This window comes from Ornithodoros turicata, chromosome 1, assembly GCF_037126465.1.
Source record: "Ornithodoros turicata isolate Travis chromosome 1, ASM3712646v1, whole genome shotgun sequence".
NCBI classification, from domain to species: Eukaryota; Metazoa; Arthropoda; class Arachnida; order Ixodida; family Argasidae; genus Ornithodoros; species Ornithodoros turicata.
Genome location: NC_088201.1, coordinates 226,488,614 through 226,512,088, shown reverse-complemented (window position 1 = coordinate 226,512,088; position 23,475 = coordinate 226,488,614). Strand labels below are relative to the sequence as shown.

Genomic DNA, 23,475 nt, shown 5'->3' with positions numbered 1-23,475 from the left:
ACGGCTGGATAACGTCATCTCTTAGCATCTCTTCTACTTGCGTTCGGATCGTTTCACGCTCTTTGCAGGAGACCCGGTACGGCATGCGGTGAATCGGACGGGCATTTTCATCGACGATGGTGCGGTGCTTTGCAATGGGCGTTTGTCTTACTTTCGACGATGCAGCGAAACATTCACTGAAATCGTTGAGCATCTGGAGAGGGGTTTGCTTTTGAGTTGTATTGAGTTGAGGGTTTACGTCGAAATGTCCGGCCTCGTGTTCCGTGGTGACCGCGATGCGAGCAGTGTCCATCAGGCAAACATCCGTGGTGGAGTATTGGTCTACGCACCAACCCAAAAACCAACCCAAAAATGCATCTTGCAATTTGTAAAATATGTATTCGCCCACCATACTCATTATCACAGTAGAAGGTGAGGCGAAGAAACACAGAGGATGACACAACACATAGCCTGAATTTCGCCCAAAAGATCAATGAAACGAAGCAGTCGAAAAGGTACCAGCAGCTGCCAGTGAGGTGTAACGGTAGGACCTTCGGAACGCATATTCGATGGGAGCGGGTTCAACTTCCGCTGCTCCATTTCATTGACTATATTCATTATATTGCGCGCATGTCGGGTCAAACACCGAGGATTCAATGCATTTTGTTCTTTTTGCCCTCAGTTTTCAAAGGCGTAACGCCTTCAGTTGTGCACATGTTCACTGTTTACGTTCTCTCTGTTTTTTCTTTTGTTTTATTTTTTCTGTTCTTCCTTCCTCTTATTTCTATACCAGTTCTGCATACATCATAGGATCCGGCCAGAGTGTGTGATTCTTCAGCTTTAGTTTTATGTTCTTCATTTTTCTTTTCCTTTGCTCTCCTTCTTTTTGTTTTCTTATTATCTTTGCCTTTTTTGACTTCCCCCTTTCAGTTTTTTGTTTGGAATAACAAGCCGACATCCATCTAGCTTACCTTTCCTTTCTTTTTTTTTTTTCTTAATAAACATATCCTTCCGTCAGAGTACTTATTTCGCGGTGCGCCCTTGCCCCCTCCGGGAAAATGAAAACTCTCCGCCTCTGCGCCTTCACGCTACGAAGCGCAACAGTGTGAACCAAGCCATACAGCGTATGCTGCATGGACAACATATCCTACCACAGAGTTCACAAACCTATACGCCGCGTTACCGAAATTTAGAACTACACGGACGAGCAAGAATCGCCCGACTGGTGGTGTACGCTGGCACTCACGTGTTCAGATTCATTGGCATAGGAACAAGGAGTTTTTGAACATCGGAAAGTCTTAACGGCCACGCTTCGGAAAACGTGGGGTACCATGGGAAATGCTTCGCGGCATGTTTGCCGACCCATTAAGGAAGTCACATGGTGTACTATTTTTGAAATCGCATGTTGGCAAGCTTTTGCTTATCCCATCCTACGGTTGGCAATACAACAGGTATGCAGCTTGTGGGATTGTAAAGTGCAGTTAGTGTAAACGCAAAGGGGGCTACCTCCATAGGTGGTTCGCCTGCTTGATGACAATACGCCAGGGCTCAAAACTGGAATCGAAACGTAACCGAAAACCGCAAAAAGCTTTATTTTTTGCCGAACCGAACCCGAACCGTAGACATTTTTTTCTCTCCCATTGAACGAACCGGAACTGAACGAAAAAAATATGATGCGGTAACGGATTCTGTAGATGGTAAGAACGCCTATACCTTCTCACTCGACTGCCGCACACCGGCTGCCTGCATCGATCGGGATCTTCTCGAATTCATAGAGCGGACAAATTGATAACCAAGAAGTGGTCAGTCCATGCACCTCCTACATCCTCACTCCTCAAGGTTCACGTCATTCCTGTACATTATTGTCACTCGAGATGTAAAAAAAAGAAAAGAATAAGAGAAAAAAAATATGTGCAACACGACAGCTACACGTTGCATTGTCGCCTCGGCTGCTTGCATTGATTCTGTGTCACGCCGTGAAGACGACGTAAATTTTAATAGTTCACAATGTGCTGGCGCGTGGTCGAGACATAGAGCATGGAAGAAGGGAACACAGGAGGGCCCTCTCGCACTCTTTTAAATGGGGAGCAACTTGTTGGCCAAAGGCCAAAGCGGATCTACGAAGAAGGGCATACCCCGAGCAGTTTATCTGTGATACATAGCGCCGAATGATGAATACACGCCCGGAACCGGCGGAAAGTAGTCAAGAAAGACCCATGTACGTTACCATGCTCAACCTGAAGGGTATGTCAGACCCAATCAGACGGGTGCTCTCCCACGTGAACATTAAAACTGCATTTACTGCACTGCACTGAGGAACGTACTTACCCACCCCACGGACAGAACGCCACCGTAAGAAGAACGAGGCGTTGTATACAAGGTATCTTGTCAAGATTGCCCTGCCGTGTATATCGGAGAAACAGGGAAGGGACATGAACAAGGATGAAGGAACACAAGAAAGATATCGAGAAATCAGCAACAAACCCAACAGAACTGTGTGAACACGCGCGCAAAACACGGCATGTGTTAGACCTGGACAACCCATGCATTCTGGCGAAAGAGAACAAATGGGGGGTGAGGAGACAGCTGTAGCCATGGCACATAGGGAAAACAAAAGAAGCTATCAATCGACAACCAGGCCCCCTCCCAGAATGCTACGCTCCTCTTCTACTTAAATACACGGTGGCGACGAGGACAGCGTCATTCTGATGATGGGACTCGAATGGGACCCGAAACGTTAACTGTATGTTTGTTGAAAGTCGGTGCGTTTCAAAGTATTTTAAGATTGAGGAAACAGCGGCAAAAAGTTCATTTTGCTTGAGCGGCCCTTAGTATGCAATCTCCATTTGTTTCACTGGGAGTGGGGACTCCGGGCTAACCACCGGTCGTTGGATGATGCCTCTGGATAAAGGGCCGCCCAATGCTCACGCATTGCAGCTCGAATGTCATCAGGTTGTGTATGAAGTGAGACGTCAGCTGACCGGGCAACGGCGATGGTTTTACGGCCACATAGCGCCAGAGGAGTAAGCGGGAGCAGTATGCTTCCCGACACCAGCGTTCGACGTTTCGTTGTGCTGCGAAACTGCGCCGGGAGCGCATTCTCATCGCCCTCAGGAGCTTCTGCACATAAGGGATATCAGTTGCAGTGTCACGGCTGCGAGAGCCAGGGTGGCGTAGAATAGCTAAGACCTTCCTGATTGCGGATCTACACTCCCGTTGTTCACGCGCGCCGTGAACCGCAACATCGAAAGCGATCAGCGGCTCCCAGCTTCAAAGCCTCCCAGAGATCGGACCCAAAATCGTGTACCGAACATTGTTCCGACAGCCGATCTTGCATGTCTTCTTTGATTTCCTGGTCAAAGCAAAGATGCGTTCAATCGCCAAAGGCAGCGATCGGTGCGAAAATTCTTCAGCCATGACAAAGATAAAACGACTTCATGATTATCAGTGAGGTATCCGGCCGGTTTCGTGTTGCACCCAGAGAAAGAATTCAGCATTCCGGGCACACATAGAAGCGATCCAGCCGACTGCGATGTCCACGGGAGTTAAACCAAGTGCATTCGTACCTGTCGCCATGATCGTGAGACCTGGCGTCAGCTAAGGCAATGGCGCTTACAAGGCGGTCCAGCTCTCTGCAGGCCTGCCTACCGTGTTGGCGGTCGATCGCGCAATTAAAATCACCAGCAAGTATCAAATTTTGGCTGCCAAGAAGAAAAGCGTCTAATCGACGGAAGAAGTCTGATCGCTCAATACGATGTAGAGTCGCATAAACATTTACAATTCGACATCATTTACAGTCTAGCTGAAACTCCAGAGATACCAGCCTCCCATCCGTATCGATGTCAAACCACCGGATGGAATCCTGAAAACACGGAAAAATTAAAATACCGGTGCCAGCTCGCTGAGGCGAGCCACAGCTGAAGGATGCCTTGACCTCGTGTGATGTTGTTAGAATTTGAATATACCTTCTGGGTAATGAGCTAGTTTCTTGCAGTTGTATAGAATATCGACGTGGGCCAATTTCGTCCAGCTGGCAACTTCCAACTGTTTGGCCTGTTTTCAAAACGAACGCACATTTAAGGTGGCGACACGAAGCTGGGACATAAAAAATGGGGACAAGAACGCAAACATAGAATTGACGGATAATCTCTGAAGGGACGCCGGTATCGGCGGGCCTGCGTTTGGAACCTGGAGCTGCATTTCGACTTCCGTCATTTTGGACTCGGAAGTCGCGGCACTTACGCTGTCGTCATCCACAGTGCTTATCTGCTCAACTACAGTAGCGAAGGAATCACCCACGGGGGCGGTATCACAGTCGCCGCACTCCGTACCCCGAACAGATGCAAGAACAACTGCCGCGAAACAACTACTGGTTTCCTCTTGAACTGTCACACTGACGGTTACTGCGTCTGCTCGCTTAGCTATGGCAGATGCGGTAGAGGTACACTCCAACTCTACGAAGCGCAGGCTCCCCCACAACGGCCGCAACACGCACCATGGGAGCCTCTGGCGACACACTATTACCGACTACAAGTGAAGCCCATGTAATGACTGTGCAAGAAGCTATGGCGTGGTCACTGCCGCAGCGCTTCCACACAGCATCACGCGCCCCATGACCAATCTCGGAGCAACGGGCGCGCACTGGTGCGACACAATCTTTCTTACCATGCCTTTCGTAATTGCAGCGTAGACACACGCGCTTGAGGCCATCGTAACTGCACTCAACCCGCCTTCCGCGGAGGTCGACGAAATTGGGAACGGGGCTTTTCATTTCCATCAAAACTCGACGGTTGCCCGTTTCGATGCCCTCTAACTCTTTCTGGGGGAACGTTTCCCTTGTGACCTTAGTCACAGGCCCAAAACCAGTAAGCGCCGCCTCCACAACCTGATCTGGGACAGGATCCGCTTCGGACACTACCGTCACTGTGATTAAGTTAGATTCCAAGGAAACCATCTCAATCTCCTGCTCTTTCACAGTGACCGAACGGAGGTCCTTTATTGTTTGAGTGGCCTGCTTCGATTTCATTACGAGGGTGCATGCGCCGCCGCCCAAATGACGCATACTAGGCAGCTCCTCTGCTGCGGTTGTTTACTCTTACAATACTAGACGCAAAGAGAGATGTAAGGAAAAAAAACTTCCCGAAAACAACACCGCAAGCGATGCTGCCCAGAAGGCCGTTCCATACGCCACGAGTTCAAAGACACGGTCCACCCGGGGGCGGACCACGTTACCAAGGAGCTATTCTCCGAAATATGAAAGACCGGCACCCGTTTGCCTCCCTCCACCGCTTACGCGGGTTTGAAAGGGACCAGCAGAAAAGAGCGTGTAATAACTACCTATGGAGGCAGCCAGCAGCAAAAAGATGAAATGTTAATCCAACGATCGCCGTAAACACAAATTGGGTTCTGGTGACCGCGACGTATCATTAGTACCTGCGATACAAGGAGTATAATCATGCGATGATGGCATGGAGTTACGGCGACTGGGACGAGGTAAGCGAGGGATCCCAAGCAGCACATGACATCGGACCGATGTCGGTACCAAGTTGGGCATGTCGGTCCAACATAACCCCGACACTGCAAACTTGTGACCGATGTCCCCAGGCAAGTTGGCAGTGTCGGCTTGATGTCGGTTAAACAAATTTTGACAAAAAACCTTATAATACAAGAAATTTGCATATCGATGTCCTTACTTGATGATATATAACTGCAGCATGGGCTAATAAGTTGTGTAATGCAAATTAATATACCTGTACAGACATGTTGGCTCAGAGTTGGTGCCGTGTCGGCAGTGTATGTGAACATATGCCCGACACTGCCAACTCGTGACCGATATCTCATGCAAGTTGGCAGTATCGGCCTGGTGTCGGGTAAACAAATTTAAACGAAAACGATTACATTTAATGAAATTTGCACATCAGTACCCTCACTTTATCATACCAAATGGTTGCATTCACAAATAAGTCATGCAATCAAAATAAATATCACGGTATAGGCACATCGGCTCAAAGTTGGTACCATGTCGGCAAAGTATGCGAACATATCCCCGACACTGCCAACTTGTGACCGATATCTCATGCAAGTTGGCAGTATCGGCTTGGTGTCGGTTATCAGATTTCCATGAAAACGATTTTCGATTCCATGAACGTATTTCAAGAAATTTGCATGTCAATGCCAACTTGTGACCGACATACACAGCGAAGCTTGCAATGCCAGTATAATATGTTTCAGTTTCGAACAAAATACATTGTCGTTCAGCAAACTTAAATGTCGATCCTCTGACTTATCCGTGACAGCAGAACTGATTAAAAAGACAGTCATCACAGCTTAACATTAATTATTAATAAGTCACAAGCAAGTTTACGAGCTCCTTACCAGTACGGACAAACACACACTGTTAAGCAGCATCACGGTGCTGCCAGATAGGACAGTAGGGCTGAAAAAATGTGTTCACGAACACAAGATTTTAAAAAAACTGCTTTCACAGCTGGTCGGGTTGCCTAAATCAGAGTTGAAGGTAGATGCGTACTCAAATTCCTAAGAGAAGCTGACAGAGGTCAGGTGTGCCCTGCCACCAGCGTCCATTACACCGTAGAAATATAAGAGGACCTTTACGGGCTAATGTCGCACACAATTATCCCCCTTTTACGAGCTCATCACCAGTACGGACAAACACACACTGTTAAGCAGCATCATGGTGCTGCCAGATAGGACAGTAGGGCTGAAAAAATGTGTTCACGAACACAAGTTAAAAAAAAAACTGCTTTCACAGCTGGTCGGGTTGCCTAAATCAGAGTTGAAGGTAGATGCGTACTCAAATTCCTAAGAGAAGCTGACAGAGGTCAGCAGCGTGCCCTGCCACCAGCGTCCATTACACCGTAGAAATATAAGAGGACCTTTACGGGCTAATGTCGCACACAATTATCCCCCTTTTACGAGCTCATCACCAGTACGGACAAACACACACTGTTAAGCAGCATCACGGTGCTGCCAGATAGGACAGTAGGGCTGAAAAAATGTGTTCACGAACACAAGATTTAAAAAAAACTGCTTTCACAGCTGGTCGGGTTGCCTAAATCAGAGTTGAAGGTAGATGCGTACTCAAATTCCTAAGAGAAGCTGACAGAGGTCAGCAGCGTGCCCTGCCACCAGCGTCCATTACACCGTAGAAATATAAGAGGACCTTTACGGGCTAATGTCGCACACAATTATCCCCCTTTTACGAGCTCATCACCAGTACGGACAAACACACACTGTTAAGCAGCATCACGGTGCTGCCAGATAGGACAGTAGGGCTGAAAAAATGTGTTCACGAACACAAGATTTAAAAAAAACTGCTTTCACAGCTGGTCGGGTTGCCTAAATCAGAGTTGAAGGTAGATGCGTACTCAAATTCCTAAGAGAAGCTGACAGAGGTCAGCAGCGTGCCCTGCCACCAGCGTCCATTACACCGTAGAAATATAAGAGGACCTTTACGGGCTAATGTCGCACACAATTATCCCCCTTTTACGAGCTCATCACCAGTACGGACAAACACACACTGTTAAGCAGCATCACGGTGCTGCCAGATAGGACAGTAGGGCTGAAAAAATGTGTTCACGAACACAAGTTTAAAAAAAACTGCTTTCACAGCTGGTCGGGTTGCCTAAATCAGAGTTGAAGGTACATGTGTACTCAAATTCCTAAGAGAAGCTGACAGAGGTCAGCAGCGTGCCCTGCCACCAGCGTCCATTACACCGTAGAAATATAAGAGGACCTTTACGGGCTAATGTCGCACACAATTATCCCCCTTTTACGAGCTCATCACCAGTACGGACAAACACACACTGTTAAGCAGCATCACGGTGCTGCCAGATAGGACAGTAGGGCTGAAAAAATGTGTTCACGAACACAAGATTTTAAAAAAAAACTGCTTTCACAGCTGGTCGGGTTGCCTAAATCAGAGTTGAAGGTAGATGCGTACTCAAATTCCTAAGAGAAGCTGACAGAGGTCAGCAGCGTGCCCTGCCACCAGCGTCCATTACACCGTAGAAATATAGGAGGACCTTTACGGGCTAATGTCGCACACAATTATCCCCCTTTTACGAGCTCCTTACCAGTACGGACAAACACACACTGTTAAGCAGCATCACGGTGCTGCCAGATAGGACAGTAGGGCTGAAAAAATGTGTTCACGAACACAAGTTAAAAAAAAAACTGCTTTCACAGCTGGTCGGGTTGCCTAAATCAGAGTTGAAGGTACATGCGTACTCAAATTCCTAAGAGAAGCTGACAGAGGTCAGCAGCGTGCCCTGCCACCAGCGTCCATTACACCGTAGAAATATAGGAAGACCTTTACGGGCTAATGTCGCACACAATTATCCCCCTTTTACAAGCTCATCACCAGTACGGACAAACACACACTGTTAAGCAGCATCACGGTGCTGCCAGATAGGACAGTAGGGCTGAAAAAATGTGTTCACGAACACCAGTTTAAAAAAAACTGCTTTCACAGCTGGTCGGGTTGCCTAAATCAGAGTTGAAGGTAGATGCGTACTCAAATTCCTAAGAGAAGCTGACAGAGGTCAGCAGCGTGCCCTGCCACCAGCGTTCATTACACCGTAGAAATATAGGAGGACCTTTACGGGCTAATGTCGCACACAATTATCCCCCTTTTACAAGCTCATCACCAGTACGGACAAACACACACTGTTAAGCAGCATCACGGTGCTGCCAGATAGGACAGTAGGGCTGAAAAAATGTGTTCACGAACACAAGTTAAAAAAAAAACTGCTTTCACAGCGGGTCGGGTTGCCTAAATCAGAGTTGAAGGTACATGTGTACTCAAATTCCTAAGAGAAGCTGACAGAGGTCAGCAGCGTGCCCTGCCACCAGCGTCCATTACACCGTAGAAATATAGGAGGACCTTTACGAGCTAATGTCGCACACAATTATTCCCCTTTTACAAGCTCATCACCAGTATGCATGCTTGTTGACCTTGTAGGTGCATTCCAGACAGCTAGGAAGACATTTACAAAGCAATACCACTAAATCAGCATAGCAGGGCGAAGGTGTACTGAAGAGCACAGTGAACAAAATTTATTAATTGAAAGCTATTCCTATGTAGGCATCACATTTCAGGGTTTTCTGGATCACGCAACACTTGTCTCGGTGCAGCAATGTTGTCTGGCACAGAAAAGGACGTTTTTAATTAAGTCTTGCTCTCATTGGTGGAGGAAATGTAGAGGAGATGCAAAGACTCTATATTTAGTGCAGCAAGGGTAGAGCAACGTGCTCACACTTGTAACTGAGAAGCACACACAGCTTTCCCTTCATGAGGGCACTCAGCTGCATGGTCCGTACACAGCTAGTGCTTCGGTTCTCAACACGAAAGATATTCATAGTAGATGATTTCATGGGGTAGGTGAAAAAGTCTCTCTTGTTTGAGAACACAGTAACACGAACCTGTGATGCTAGTACCTCACTGACACGCACAACAGTGTTGCCTTCCAGGATGTACGAAAAACCTTGTTTGACAGTTTCCACTTTAGTTCTAGTAGCATATTCTGTTGTGTGCTTCACCTCTGAAACTCGTCGGCTCATCTGTGACAAGGGACAGCTTGTTGTTCGCAGCTTTCTTTTTAGCTTCCCTAAGAACGACTCAAAGCAAAAAGCGCTGAAGGAATCAAGGGGGCCATGATTTAGACAGTCTCTTGCTAGATGAATGAGGGAATGAACGTTGTAGACAAGGTGCGTTGTGCCATAAAGTACACCCATTTCTTGAACAAAGTATCGTAACAGCTTGTCCGCATACTCGTTGTGCACCCTGTGTAAATTAGGTGCAGCTAGTATCCTTGCTGCTACATGGATGAGAAGAAAATGGTGGTAAAGCTTGTCAGGCAACAACTGCTTTAAAGCCACTGGTCCCGTGTACAACAAAAAGGTGCGAAACTCTGTGGCTTTCCACCTGTCAAGCTCTTCGATGCCTCTCGGCTTCCTTTGAAACGAAGCAGGAAAATCCTTGCGGTAGGAATTTAGCCTCTCACTTAGAATGCACTGCTGTTCAGTAGTCAGCTTTGCTCTACCGTATTTTCTTCCTGTCCAAATATGCATAAGTCTTTTCATCACCCCCAAGCACAGCAGATGCATATAGTCCAGTGGAAAGACTGCAATCATGTCGATATCCAGCTCAAGAAAAGGTGACACACCGGTGTGGTGGAGTGAACAAAGCTGTTCACGGAAACTTGCGTCCGTGTGAAGGGCAGAGTCCAAGTCCAGAAAGAGCAGTCTGTTTTCACAGTGAACTCCCTTCTGTGTGCATCGTTCACAGCCATAATAGCCATTATGACTTTTTATGCATTTTAGGTAGCTACGTGCAACAGCATCACATATGATAGCACTCAACTTTACACTGATGTGTCGTCCTTTATAATGCAATCCACTTCTAGTAAGATCCTGAACTTCCTCGATGAAGGGTCCCAAAAACGCCTGCAAACCTGGCGGCTTTCCTGTGCCACAGTACACGCTGATGAGAAATGGCTCCTTCATGCTACAGCCCATGACCATTCCCAAAATCGGCCAGAAACTCGTCGAGGAGCTCTTGTACAATGGCAGTCCATCGATATTTACTTGAAGTTTGACTTCAGCAGGTGGAGGCCCAACTTGGATAGACTCCATGATAGCAGTCTTTAGACCAAAATGGACAAACGTCCCATTTTGATCCACCGGAGCTTTCCTTTCTGTCCCGAGAATGGTCCTTGCATCTTTTGGAACATTATGACCACGGGACCTGAGCAGAGCCGCAATGTCGTTTATGCATGCGTGCGTCAAATTATGTTTCAAAGAAAGATTGGCCAGTTGGTTCACCAAATCCTGTTCTGGATCTTCTGGACGTAGGGCAGCTTCACGTGTTCCGTCTTGTACCTCTTCATGATCACTGGACTCCCCCCACGACAGATCCGATTCCGACGTATCGAAACGCGGCACGATGCTTTCGTCCTCATCACTATGCAGTTCACGGCCGTCGTCTTCCCCGTTTCCGAACATGGGGCTCGTACTCGGAGGAGCAGGTGCTTCCGGTGCATCACTGTTCGCTATTTCGTTCACGGCGTGCTCGTATTCTTTGCGTATCTGCCGGTAACGCGTCCACCTCGACATGACGCGGACGGCACCTTTCACAGACGGAGGATACGGTATTCCGTACAACGCACAGCTGTGCGTGGGAGGCAGGTTCAGCACATATCGTGCGACAACAGACGTATGTAAGTAAACACAAAATATACAGATTGGAAACAGTACGACACTACGAATGACCACAAAAAGCATCAGCGTTGCGACGACTTTCTGCAGATGTAAACAAGCGGATCGCCGCGAACAGCAACTTCGGGCCGGAAGCAGCCATGTTTTTCAGGAACTCTCCTGTACACCTGAAGGATATATATCTTTATATTACGTTTTTTTCTTCTGTTCTTATATTTTGCGGTTTTTTAACGAAATGACAACTGCGCGAATCAAATGTACCGAATCAAGTGCGTGCCTTCACGCGTTTCCGCATCCTGCTTCTTGTTTCCGCGCCATTTTTGTCTTTCGTATTTCAGCACGGTGTATTTCAGCTTGCGGCATCTTTTCGTTGTTTCATTTAATTTGCTATCGGGTACGTCTGACAGAGGTGGTGGCTCCGACGTTGAAAGGGACTAGCGAAACATGAGGTAAGCTGTCACAGACGTTATCTTCTTTTTTGTTATTAGGCGGTGAATTTCGTCCACCGCCCACCCGACACCACGCCGCAATTTGGTGCAAATGCGCACCTACCTTCTAACTTATTTCCTTTGTGGATTTCAGTAAGAAATTCACGGTCGAGAAGTTCGGGAATGACACCGTCGAATTCGTGCCAACGAAGTGGATAGTTGCTGGAAGGATGTGTTGTGGCCAACAAACAAACCAAATTCAAAGATATTGGAGATGGTAAAGGAACTGTGCGAGCCGGAGGCCGACTGGGATATTTGTCCTTGCGAGTGCATGGCGTCCTTCAGTAAGTGTAGCGAATATTGCCGTGACTTTCAGGCTGCCCCTCAGTTTTTTCTAAGTGTTGTTTTTGTGAAATAGACAGCTTCAAGAAGGCAAAGAAAAACGCAAGGGACGCGGAATACACGTCGCACCTCGAGTCGGAATCCAGCGAAGGAGAGGATACTGGTGCAGGTATTGTTATAATTAAACTGTCATGTCAAATAGCATGTTTAATCACTGGTGCTTTACAGAATGTGCTCTTTTTCGTAGTTAACACAAGTCAGCCAAGGAAGAGAATCATCACCATGTAAGCTACACCTTCTTCCAGAACTGAGACTTTATTAGATTATGTGATTTGCAATATTGTGATGTTTGTACAGCCAGAGACATGGAAAGTGCACCGTCTAGCCCTGGTGAGTGCACTGAGGTTATTTTAAATACATATTGAATTGAGGATATGTGTACCATTAGGGAAACGCATAAAGCTGAAATTAGAATTAAAATGTCATGTCAAATAACATGTTCAATCACTGGTGCTTTACAGAATGTGCTCTTTTTCATAGTTAATGCAAGTCAGCCAACAAAGAGAATGAGATTACCATCACCACGTAAGCTACACCTTCTTCCACAACTGAGAATTCCTGAGATTATGCGATGTGTAATATTGTATTGTCTGCCCAGCTAGAAACATGGAAAGTGCATCTTCTAGCCCTGGTGAGTGCACTGAAGTTCTTTTAAATACATGTTGAATTGTCAATATGTGTACAATTAGGGATTCACATCAAGCTGCAACCCAAACTTAAATTATTCATGTGATGATGGTACAGCACCAGACATTATTTGAACAATGTGGTACTTCAAAACACATTTTGCTACCAAGTTTGTGTGGTGGAAGTATCTTTTTGATATTGTGCACACTGTACTCATCTGTGCTTCCAGTATCACAGCCTTCAAGCAGTGGGAGCAGGCAGGATGCATTATCCCTAGGACACAGTAAGGCTGATTGTACACCAGCTTATTTTTTGCTCCGAGGCGTTCTGTGGCACATGAACCTCTGTCGTACATGATGTCCTTTGTCAAAGCTTTCGAAAAGTGTAACAGGACAAGTACTTCTCTAGATCATTTTTCCTGCTTAACGACTTATGACAAAGCACGTAGACATAATGACAGCTGTTACTGCGGTGTTACAAAGGGCTTAAGGACAGGCCTTCGTCGTGTGGCCATTATAGCATTCTGCAGCAAGACGTTCTTAAAACACTGCAGTCTGAGCAATTTGTTGTACTTTACTTCATTTCATGGTTGTTTCAGGCTCACGTACCCCTACCTCAGGACGTAGCAACAGCGCAATTCACACAGAAGCGCTGGATGCTGAAGGGAATCTTACACGTAAGCTTATTCGACTTCCCTGTTCTCTATGGATGTTCACTTCTATGCCCTTTTTGCTCAGGGTCACGTGCTCATCCACTGCTCGGCAGCAGCTAGATCGTGCCCCGGTACTTTCTTCTCTGATACACAGTGACATTTGTGTGTCCCTGCTGCAGTTTTGTAAGTGTTGTGGGATTTTGCACTTTGCAAAAACAGCCTGGCTACTTTTTGCAAAATATTGCAACCCCAAACTGAGGAAGTAAAATTTGTTATTGATTGTGTGCTCAACCCTTTTTGGGCTACAGAACAGGAGGCAATCCTTTGTAACATCAAAAACCTCTAGTAAAGTAAATCACAATTACGCATGCACTGAGAGTCAGTCGACACTTAGCCCTTGTTGAACTGAAGTTGAAATTGTGTATACTAGACAGTTTCAGAAAATCCTGACAGGCTTTGTGGGCATCCAACATTCTGGGAACTTACTAATAGTGGAGAAAAAAAAAGCTTTTTTTTATGTCTTTCGTGTTTCTCCCTGTTGATTTTTTATTTCGATAAACAATGCCCCCCTGCCCTGGTGGATAATAGGTGGAAAAGAAGAAACTGAAGCAGTTTGGCGGCTTTTCCTGTCTCATAATAAAATCCCACAGTTTGATGGTTTCAAGGGTACTCGACTGTTTCAGAAAATCCTGACAAGCTTTGCAGGCATGCAGCATTCCGGGAACTTATTAAGAGCGGACAAAAAAAGTTTTTTTTTATGCCTTTCAAGTTTCACTTCCCCTGATCTTGACCCTTGGTGGACTATAGGCAGGCAATGAGAAACCAAAATGGTTTGATGGCTCTTCCTCTGTCCTAATAAGGTCCCGCTATTCAAAGCACGGTGCACTGCCTTCTGGGATTTTCTGAAGTCCTTTATTGGGTGTAGGTGAACATGTGCAATGACAGTTTTGGGCACCTAGTTACGCGGTAATCAGAAAATGGTTTTATGTCAACCTAACCTGACCCATATTGCTTTGCAGCTTTTGAGAGAAAGACTCTCACAATGTTAATTGAACTAAAGGCAGCGGTGCGAGACCTTAGGGCTGCAGTAGCAGAATGCAGGTGTAATATGGGGACAGCAGCACTGGAGGAGACCAGTGGTTTGCTTGGGGATATTGTGCCAGAGCCACTTTCCACCTGTGAAGAGTGGGAAGAATTAGAGAGCAAGCTAGAGGACAATAGTACAAGGAGGAACCTTGTAAGTGCATCCTTATGAATTGAACGTGAAAAGTGTGATGATTAATACAGTGGGTGTATGTGACGAACCAAATGAACTCTGTGTCATGTAGTGAACTGCTTGGGAGCCCCGTGTGATCCCCACCAGAAAATACCCCCTGTTTTGCAGGATAATGCTAACAACGATCAATGCTCTTCTGTTTGCTAGGCGGATAGACTAGCAGTCCTGGGTGGTGCAAATCTCAATGGTGTGGTGCGTGTCATAATGGAAACATGCACCAAGAAATCACTGCAGCAGAAGATTACGGTTGAGGGCCGGAATGGAAAGCGATCCTTCAAGGGCACACGCCTTTTTGGCTGTGTCCTCAGTGAGTACCGTTTTTGGAAGGTGCTTTTGTTGGAAGTGATAATAAATTATGCTTCCCCACCTTTACCCCAGGAAAATGTAATACAGTAATGCCAGATGGGCAAACCGCATGAGGCACATATTTATATAACTTTATACACAAGCTAAGCTAGCTTCATGATATGGCAAACCTGTTTATCATATGAGGTATACAGGGTGCATCAGGTAAATCTCCGGGCAGAATAATTTGAGAACGGTGTCACCTATTGGGAAACTTTCTTTTTTGTAAGCATTGCTTGAGCATCATCCATTAGCTATGCAGCGTTATATTGATATGTGCACATTAATTAGCTGGAAGTAGAAATCAATTTCCACACGATGGTTTATTGGCTTTTCTTGTTTCCCTTTTTGTTTTCCATTTTGTTTTTTCTTTGGCATATCTCTGTTATACAACCTTGTAGTATACCAATCTGAACATAACCTCACCCACTTCTGATGCTCGTTTTGTGGTAGTTCTTCAATGCTGTACATATAGCCTAAAAACATTTCTTTCTCCTCTCTTTCAAAGCTGCCGTCCATAAGCGGATGGACACCCTCAAAGTCCCTGTAACGGACAAAGAGATCATTGCCCGTGTGGGACGATACTTGACCTGCGCAGGTGACAGGGAAGGCGGAAGGAAACAAAGAGCTGTGAGGCATTAAAGCGGTTTGCTTATTTCCTGGGTAAGATATTCGTAGATTACTTTTTAGTCTTGCTGGTCATGCAGACCAAAGAAAGTGCTCCACTAATTTATTTATTCATGCATTGGACAGGCCCTTTTTAACTAACGTGGGGGCTAACAAAGGGTGTCCAAAATGTAAGTGATGTAGTAATCAACACCACAGTGCTGATAAGTTGAGGGTGACAGAAGCATGTATAAGAAAGAGTTGTGTACTGTGCTGCCTTTTAGTTCACAAATTACTAAAGCCATAAAGTTTTTGGGAAAATTTTTGTCTCATGGTAAAGGTCGGGCAAAATATGTGGTCTAAATTCATGCACACTTCTGGGGGAAATGTGTCTAGTATCAGTACTAGCTATGTAGATTTGATGCACACAGTGACGCAGCCCTGTTCGCTACAGTTTCTTAGGGAGCCACTTTCGTGTTTTGGCCTTTGTGAAGTCCGTTCTGTGTTTCAAACCATTGTAATTGTGTTGTAGTTGTGATGGACAGGTGGACTTGTCCATAGATGTTTGGATGGCAACTGGATGCTCTTAGTGATCTTACAAGCATCACCACGCTGCGTGGTTAGCGTGCAGATATCTCTTCGCCGTCTTCCATATTTTTGGGAATTACCAATCATGCAGTCCGTTGAAGGTTACTTGAATTTAATAACTGAAGCTTATCATTCTGCATTGTGCACAGAGATACATAATATATATATATGAATAATTGAACATGACTTCTCCATAAATTCACAATGAGAAAAATTTCATTGTACTTTGCATGAATTGTTAGCAGATATGCATTTTTTTCAAGATGTTTACTGTTCGTAATGATGCTACCTAGTTATGGTGTGCAATGCACAGAAACTGATTGCTTCCACTTTTTTTTTTCAGAAGTTGCAGTTCACAAGAGGTGCCCTGCTCACAAGAAGGCTGAGAGGGCCGGTACAGAACAGAATTCAAATAAATGTTTATTCACATAAATCACCTTTCATGTCTTAATATCATAGTGTGTAGAAAACACATGCTGCAGACTAAATACAAAATCAAATTGGCCTAGCATCGGCTGGCAAGCGGCATATGATATCTGTACCATGTCGGCACACGACATCGGACCAGCATCGACTACCTGTCGGCATATGATATCGGTGCAAAGTTGGCACATTACATCGGCCCAACTCCGGGCGATGTTGCAATTTCGACGTTGGCCCGACATTGGGCGTGTCGGCAGAAAGACATCGGGCTGATGTCGGGCCGACATCGGTGTGCTGCTTGGGATGCGCCCTCGAGATCCTTTATTGTGCCGTCTTTCCACACTTGGTAATTGATTTCGACTACCAAGAGCACAAAATGCCGCCTATCCCGCTGCGAGACAGGGAGGGGGTACAGACCACGAACTGTGCTCCACTCAACATCCGTCAGGCTATAGAGGCCTGCTACACAATGCCACAGGGCACCCGGCAACAAACATAAATTGAAAGCATGTTCTGCTGACTCCCTGTACTCGCAGAAGGGACAGCCGGGTGACGTTATACCAAAACGGGAAAAACGCTCACGCAGCGGCACGACGTCATGCGCTAAGCGCCACTGAAGACTGGCCCGATGGGTGTCCAGCCAGCCAGCAGTGGTCGTACGCCACGCTATGTGGCGCTGAATACGCGTCGAGTTCGGGGGTGGCCGATTGAGCGCAAGAAGTGCCATGTAAAGGCGCCGCACAGGCCATGATGTTATGTCATCATCAGGGAAAGAAGCTCGCAGGCTGCGCATTGCCACGAAGTATGCCTCCAGGTTGGGAGCCACGCACTCTGAGCGCGAGCCAGTGTGTGTCAGCTCAGAAAAAAAAACGAATGTTGGGTCCTACCAGAAAAGTTAGTAGACCCTAAGCAGGATGCCGCTGCTCTAGGGGACCCTGAAAGATCGCGCGCAGAACTAAGGCAAGGCACTTCACCTTGAAATCGGGCACAGATAGGCCGCCATCTACGCGAGGCCGATGCATACGATCTCTTCATCCCCATTCTACAGAACCGCCCCAGATAAACTGAAACGCCGTACGTGTAGCGTGCCTCCATGTCAATGTCACCGTCATTTTGACCAAACGGTTCGTCGTCACCCGAAATATATACGTCGCTCGGGAACCAGCGACCATCATTTACAGCAGACTCTCCCCGAGGCATCTTTTCGCCCCCTACTGTTACGAGTGCATCACAGTTATCATGGTCACACTCATCCTCACTTGAGTCGCTCGGAAGCGGCACAGAAGCTACGGAGGACATCCCTACCTCCACCCCATCTACTGTGTTAGGAGCGACAACAGCGGCTGGTTCCAATGCAGCAGAATCCGCGACCTCCGACACCACATCCGCAGAAGGCGCACTCTCTGGTGGTGCAGTCCAAGCGCCACCGGTCTCCAACGCATTTGGAATGCCCACCACAAGGGACAACCAGGTTTTCACGGAGCACGTCTTAGCAGCATGGCCTCACACACACCTACGGCAGGGTTTCTCACAGGGCGCATGGCCTACTTCCCCACAACTAGAGCACGCAGGCACCGTGCTGGACCTCTTAAAATGTCCTGACAGCCCACACCTAAAGAAGTTCTACGCATGCATGGGAAGCGAAATACAAGTCGCCTACCCCAAACGCGGATGAAGTTTGGCACCGGAGACTTCATTTCCATGATCACACGGCGGTTCCCGGTCTCTATGAAATTGAGTTCCGGATGGTCATATATCTCGCGGACGATGTCGTTTACTGTGCCATACTGGCCCAGCGCTGAAACAATGTGCGCGTTATCCATACCAACCGGTGCCTTACACACCCTAACTACGGTGAGGTTGGCTTCCAAAGAAACCAAAGGAATGGCAACACCAGTTACATCTACAGAGGCCAAACCTTTAGGGTTGCAGCCCCTTGGAGAGACATAGCCTTAAGCTCAAAATCTCACTCATTCTGGTGCTGAAAAGATCGAACACAGCCACCAGGAGCCTTCTTCACCAGAGCGAGAAGGAATTCCACGCGTGATACTGCCAACGGCAGTGTTACAAGAAAATCGAGTGGCCGGCTGGCCATGGCACACACACACACGCGCGCTAAAAGAATGACACCAGCCCATGATCAGAAATACACAAAGGAAAGCACACACAGATATATAGATATTTACAGAAAATCAGTACATGACTCACAAAAGCTCAGCTTCGTCGTCGTCGTACTTGAATTCTCAAAAAACAGAGTTATAAAACTTCGCATTGTCAACTGTAGGATGGGACAAGCGTAAGCTTGCCCACGTCACGCATCAAAAATAAAGCGCCACCTGCGGCAAAGCAAGCAAAGAAACACAGAGTTATAAAACGTTTTAAAACCAGAGTGCATTAGCATCAAAAGGCATCATTCGCATCTTTAAAGACCAACAACGAAACTGTTACCTCGGCGATCACCGCAAACGCGAACTTCGAACCTGGCGACTGCTGCATACCATCAGTGCCAGTTATCCAACTTTGCTGGTGTGGTGGACGCATTTCGAATAACGATGTTCGCAGCAGCGATGTCACTGCTGCTCCCCTAGTAGTATCCGATGACGACGACGCCTGAGTTAACTGGTGCTGATGGCCCCCTTTTGTGAAACATTGTATCGAGCCAGAAAGGCTCCCTTTGCCCTAACGATGTCAATCAAACTGTTGGGAAGATCAGATGCAAATGACATAAATTACCAATGGCAGTAATTTGGGATAATCATGGAGATATTTTAAACCTGGTCAGCGTCAGCATATTTTTAAGAAAATTATTTTCCAGAAGAAATCTTCTCGGAAACGTCCAAGAAAGATCCGAAAATGAAACCTCGGAAACATGCATATTTGCTTGAAAAAATAAGAAGGCCGACCTCAGGGGCCGGCTTGCTGTGGCATCTCAAGCACGCTTTAAACCAGAGCGCCAAACGGAAACGGAATTAACAGTAATTTTTAGCTGGAACTCAACCGGAACTGAACCGTATTTAACCCATATAAAACCCATATAAACTTCCCTGAACCCCTACTAAACCCATATAAAAACTTCGGTTATCGGTTCGCGATACGGGTTCGGTTCGGGTTGGTCTGTGGTGGGGGTAAACGTAGGGATTCGAGCGGTGTGCCTGCCTAGATTGCCGGTTGCTCGCGGAAGGGATGAAAGGGGGTCATGTTGGTCGAAAAACAGAAATAAATGCATAAAAGCCTAACTAAGCTATCTTGCATCATTTTTAGTGGCTACCTATAATGTTGTAGCATATTTGGACCTCGAACCTGTTCAGAACCGGTTTACACCCTCTGAACCGGTTCGAGGTACCCGAGAAGTACGTCGAGCTCCCTTTCACCCGGAAGACTATGGGAAATTTCCCTCTTTGGGTTGGTGCGAAGAAGCTCAAGCCTGTCCGTTCCCATCGCTTCCTTGCTGTGGTCATGGACTCGGACCTGCGCTGGGCTCCTCTCATTAATCGCCTTGAAACCAGTGCAGCAATGGCACCCTGCTACTGAACATCTTTTTGGCTTAGGATAGGGTTGTGGGGTAGGTAGGATCCTCTCTCACAAAATTGCTTGGTTCCTGGTCACATCCAGCACACCAACGGTCTGCCCTCAAAGCTCTCTTCACCTTTCTGGATGCTATAGAACTTTGATCCGTATTGTAAAGGGGCTTATTATTTTCATTCACGCGTCACCACCAGTACCTCCCCTGGCGATGAAACACCCCATTCATCCTTATAATGAAGTTGTTGTTGTTGTTCGAACCGATATATGTTAAGTCCGGAGCAGAACCGTAATTGAACCTTTATGGTAGAACGCGAACCCGAAACAAACCGAAAACCCTTTCGGATCGACGCTCTGCTTCGAACACATTCTGAATACCAACTCTCGCATAGGGACTAAGGCTTCGCCTCTGCCGCCCCCCAGCGGTACGCGATGACGACGACACTCGAGTTTCGAAAACTCAAATACCAATGTTCACTATAGCGATATGGGAGGTGTTCAATCTGTATTGTGCCAGAATATGAACTATCGTCGTGGAAGTATGTTGGGATGGCTGCGGCTCTCGGTGTACGGCGTCTGATTGTGCATGTCTTCTGGAATTTTATTGTAACAGGAGCTACGTCTACATCTTTTAGTCTGTTAGTAGCGTCGGAGCGGAAATAAGGAGTGAGACAGAAACAGCGGCAGCTACTTATGTCCAGTGTTGTAGATAGTATGTGAGTAAGAGTTGTCAGTTTGTGGGTTCGAGCCTCAGAACTCAGTAGTGTGTTGGTTGAGAAACAGGGTAGCAAACAGGAAACATGAACGGGCAGAGGGCGCGTCTTCTCTCCGTCAGTGTTGAGTAGCTTTTGTTACCATGAGCCTGCGAGCAATTACTTTCCACTGGGTGAGAGTGTTTGAGTAATATCAATGACATTTTCGTATGTATTCTTGCGTCTCGTAGTATTCCATACTTTCTTTGTATGATTTTAGATGGTTAAGTGAAAGTGTCCTGTGATTCATTTGACTTTTAGTAATGATCGAGGAAAGTGCAAACGTTTTGGGTGGCGTTTCCGTGCTCACTGTCACTGTATCAGTGTATTCGTAACTCTGGGGTATCTCAACAAACTTTGTCATTTTTGAACTCGTTTATCTGTAATTGTAAGTCAAATACTTTTCGAATAAACTTTAATGGTCCTGCTTATGTGTCCCTTGCTACGGAATTGATCCTGTCACTTGCGAACACACAGACAATGTATGCTACTGCAGTTCTTGCACTATACAGTGCTTGGAATGTATGGTGATTCCAGTTTGGGGTGCCGCGTATCAGTTGAACATGATGGGAATTGATGTTCTGAGGCTGGAACACATAGAAAGGACAAACACTTACAATGCCTCATTTCCTAATAATTACTTATGAACAAGAAAGAAACAAGTACATGTCCTCTGCAAAGTTATGTCTCTTTTCTGTATCTCCTCAAAGTTAAGGAAATGTTGCCTTCATCGAAACATGCCTATATAGTTGAAAAGGGATTACGAAACAGCCTCTCAACTCAACTCATACCCACAGAACTGCGTATATTCGCATATGAAAATAATGAAAAGAAGAATGAAAAGGGGCGTGTTTTGCGGGGACACACACACACGCACGCACAGACAAAAAAACTCACTATGCAAAGCATACGGTAAACGATAGGCTTCGCTGCTTGCGAAGACATGAAAAGTAACGTTGCTGGTGCACTTCTGTAGTACCTAAGGATAAGAAGTGCTCACAACGACAGCTGCATCGCAACTGAGGGTGTATACGGCCGGGCAAAGCTCTTGAAAAAAGGAAGATCGTGGAAACGCGCCACGAGAGGGTCTGGCGCCAACTTCGTCGAACCGGGGCGCCAGAGGACTCAGGTGTTCTCGTCCGGGTCACCAAATGTTAGAGGTCGATGGTCCTCCTCTACACGAGTCCCGGCCGATGTTGATGGAATGTCCCAGTGTGCAGACCGTAGTGGCCTTACGCTAGAACAGTGCCGGCAGAACTGGCTGTCAGGCGCAGTGGCGCGCGGCAGCAGAGGGACGTCCTCGTCGTCCACGGGCCGCTATACTTCACGCAGTGTACAAAAAGACAAAACAAAGTACGTGTCTGTATAATTGGTACCAAATGTACACAGACTGCTGCATTTCTCTCCTTTTACTTCATCTCTTTTCTTTTGTTTTTTAAGCCCGTGGCTTTGGTGTGTCACACATGCCGGATACTGTATGCAGTTCAGTGTGGATACCAGTTATATGTTTTCTTGTTTAATGATACCAATATTCCTGCTAAAGCGTGCAGCCAGGCGGCAGGGTAATCTTCAGAGGTGTTCATAGCTGGCCAGTTGCAATCAATTATTGGTTTCCCGAATGACATCACTGCTTGGGTGGCTTGTAAGTTTCTACTTCCGTGTTCACCTTTTGATCCCTTTTTGCCATACCAGTTGGGTGCAACAAATGTATTTCGAGTTTGAGTCGAGTTGTGTGACTTAGCCTGCGCCGGTTTGGTGTACCGTACTCACACACCTCTAACTCTTCTTCGCGGCTACTATACACCCCTCCGTCTTCACCTGTGCAGCCAAAGCGTTGCGGACTCTTACGAGTACGTGTGCGAGTGGTATCTCCAGTTACGCACGCTGGATAGTGCTACGCCTTACTGCTGGGTATAGTGCAACGCAACCCCTGCTCGCCACTGTGGGCTACGACCAGTTATGTCTCCGCTAGATTACCTCCGGCGAAACAGGAGTTTCATGTGGACTCATTTCACGCAAAACACGGAGACACATGCAAATTGCAACCTCTGCTCTTCTTTGATCTCTCACAAGGGTTGGAACACAACAAATCTTCGGCGACATCTAAGGAAGAAGCATGTCGTTGTCAATCATCGACGGCACTTGCACGCAGAGTGGGGTTGTTGCAAGTATGGATGAGGACGAACCTGAGGCAGAGCACGCGCAACTTGACGCATTTTTTTCTAGCCATTCAGCTGCTGGGCATCCCAGCGAATCATCCAGGTTCGGCGCCTTGTGTCTTCTCTGACTTCCCGCCAAAAGACCGCTGACATTCTGCCCCCAGCCATGCTGAGCAGAGTTGATCCAGCGCTTGCTTTCCGCATGCCTCGACATACCTCTTTACGAGATGCCGCATTAGTTCATCGAATGCGCCTCGATGCGGCTTTTACAGCGCAGTGGCGTTACCGCTTGAGGCAGATTGTCTTCCCAGCCGTCGCTGTCCCTTTATGTGACATATTTCAACATGACCGCAGCAAACATGGAGTGCATGGAGGTAGCAAGAAAGAAATATTCAGGATTAATTACACATTAACAATTTAGTTACGCCCAAACTAGCTGGAATTTGCGATACGCCGAACTAAAACGTGGACATCAAGC

At 46.7% G+C, this 23,475-nt stretch overlaps 1 protein-coding gene and 1 long non-coding RNA gene across 2 annotated transcripts in view; one reads left to right on the top strand and one right to left on the bottom strand.

The window, feature by feature from the left end:
* Nucleotides 1–23,475, top strand: part of LOC135377095 (uncharacterized) — a 207,884-nt gene that overhangs the window by 49,921 nt on the left and 134,488 nt on the right. The gene's annotated exons all lie outside the window — the stretch shown is intronic.
* Nucleotides 9,226–10,373, bottom strand: LOC135379177 (uncharacterized). The gene has a single exon (XM_064612422.1). It carries the CDS (start codon nucleotides 10,132–10,134, stop codon nucleotides 9,226–9,228), a length of 909 nt encoding a protein of 302 aa, XP_064468492.1. The 5' UTR covers nucleotides 10,135–10,373.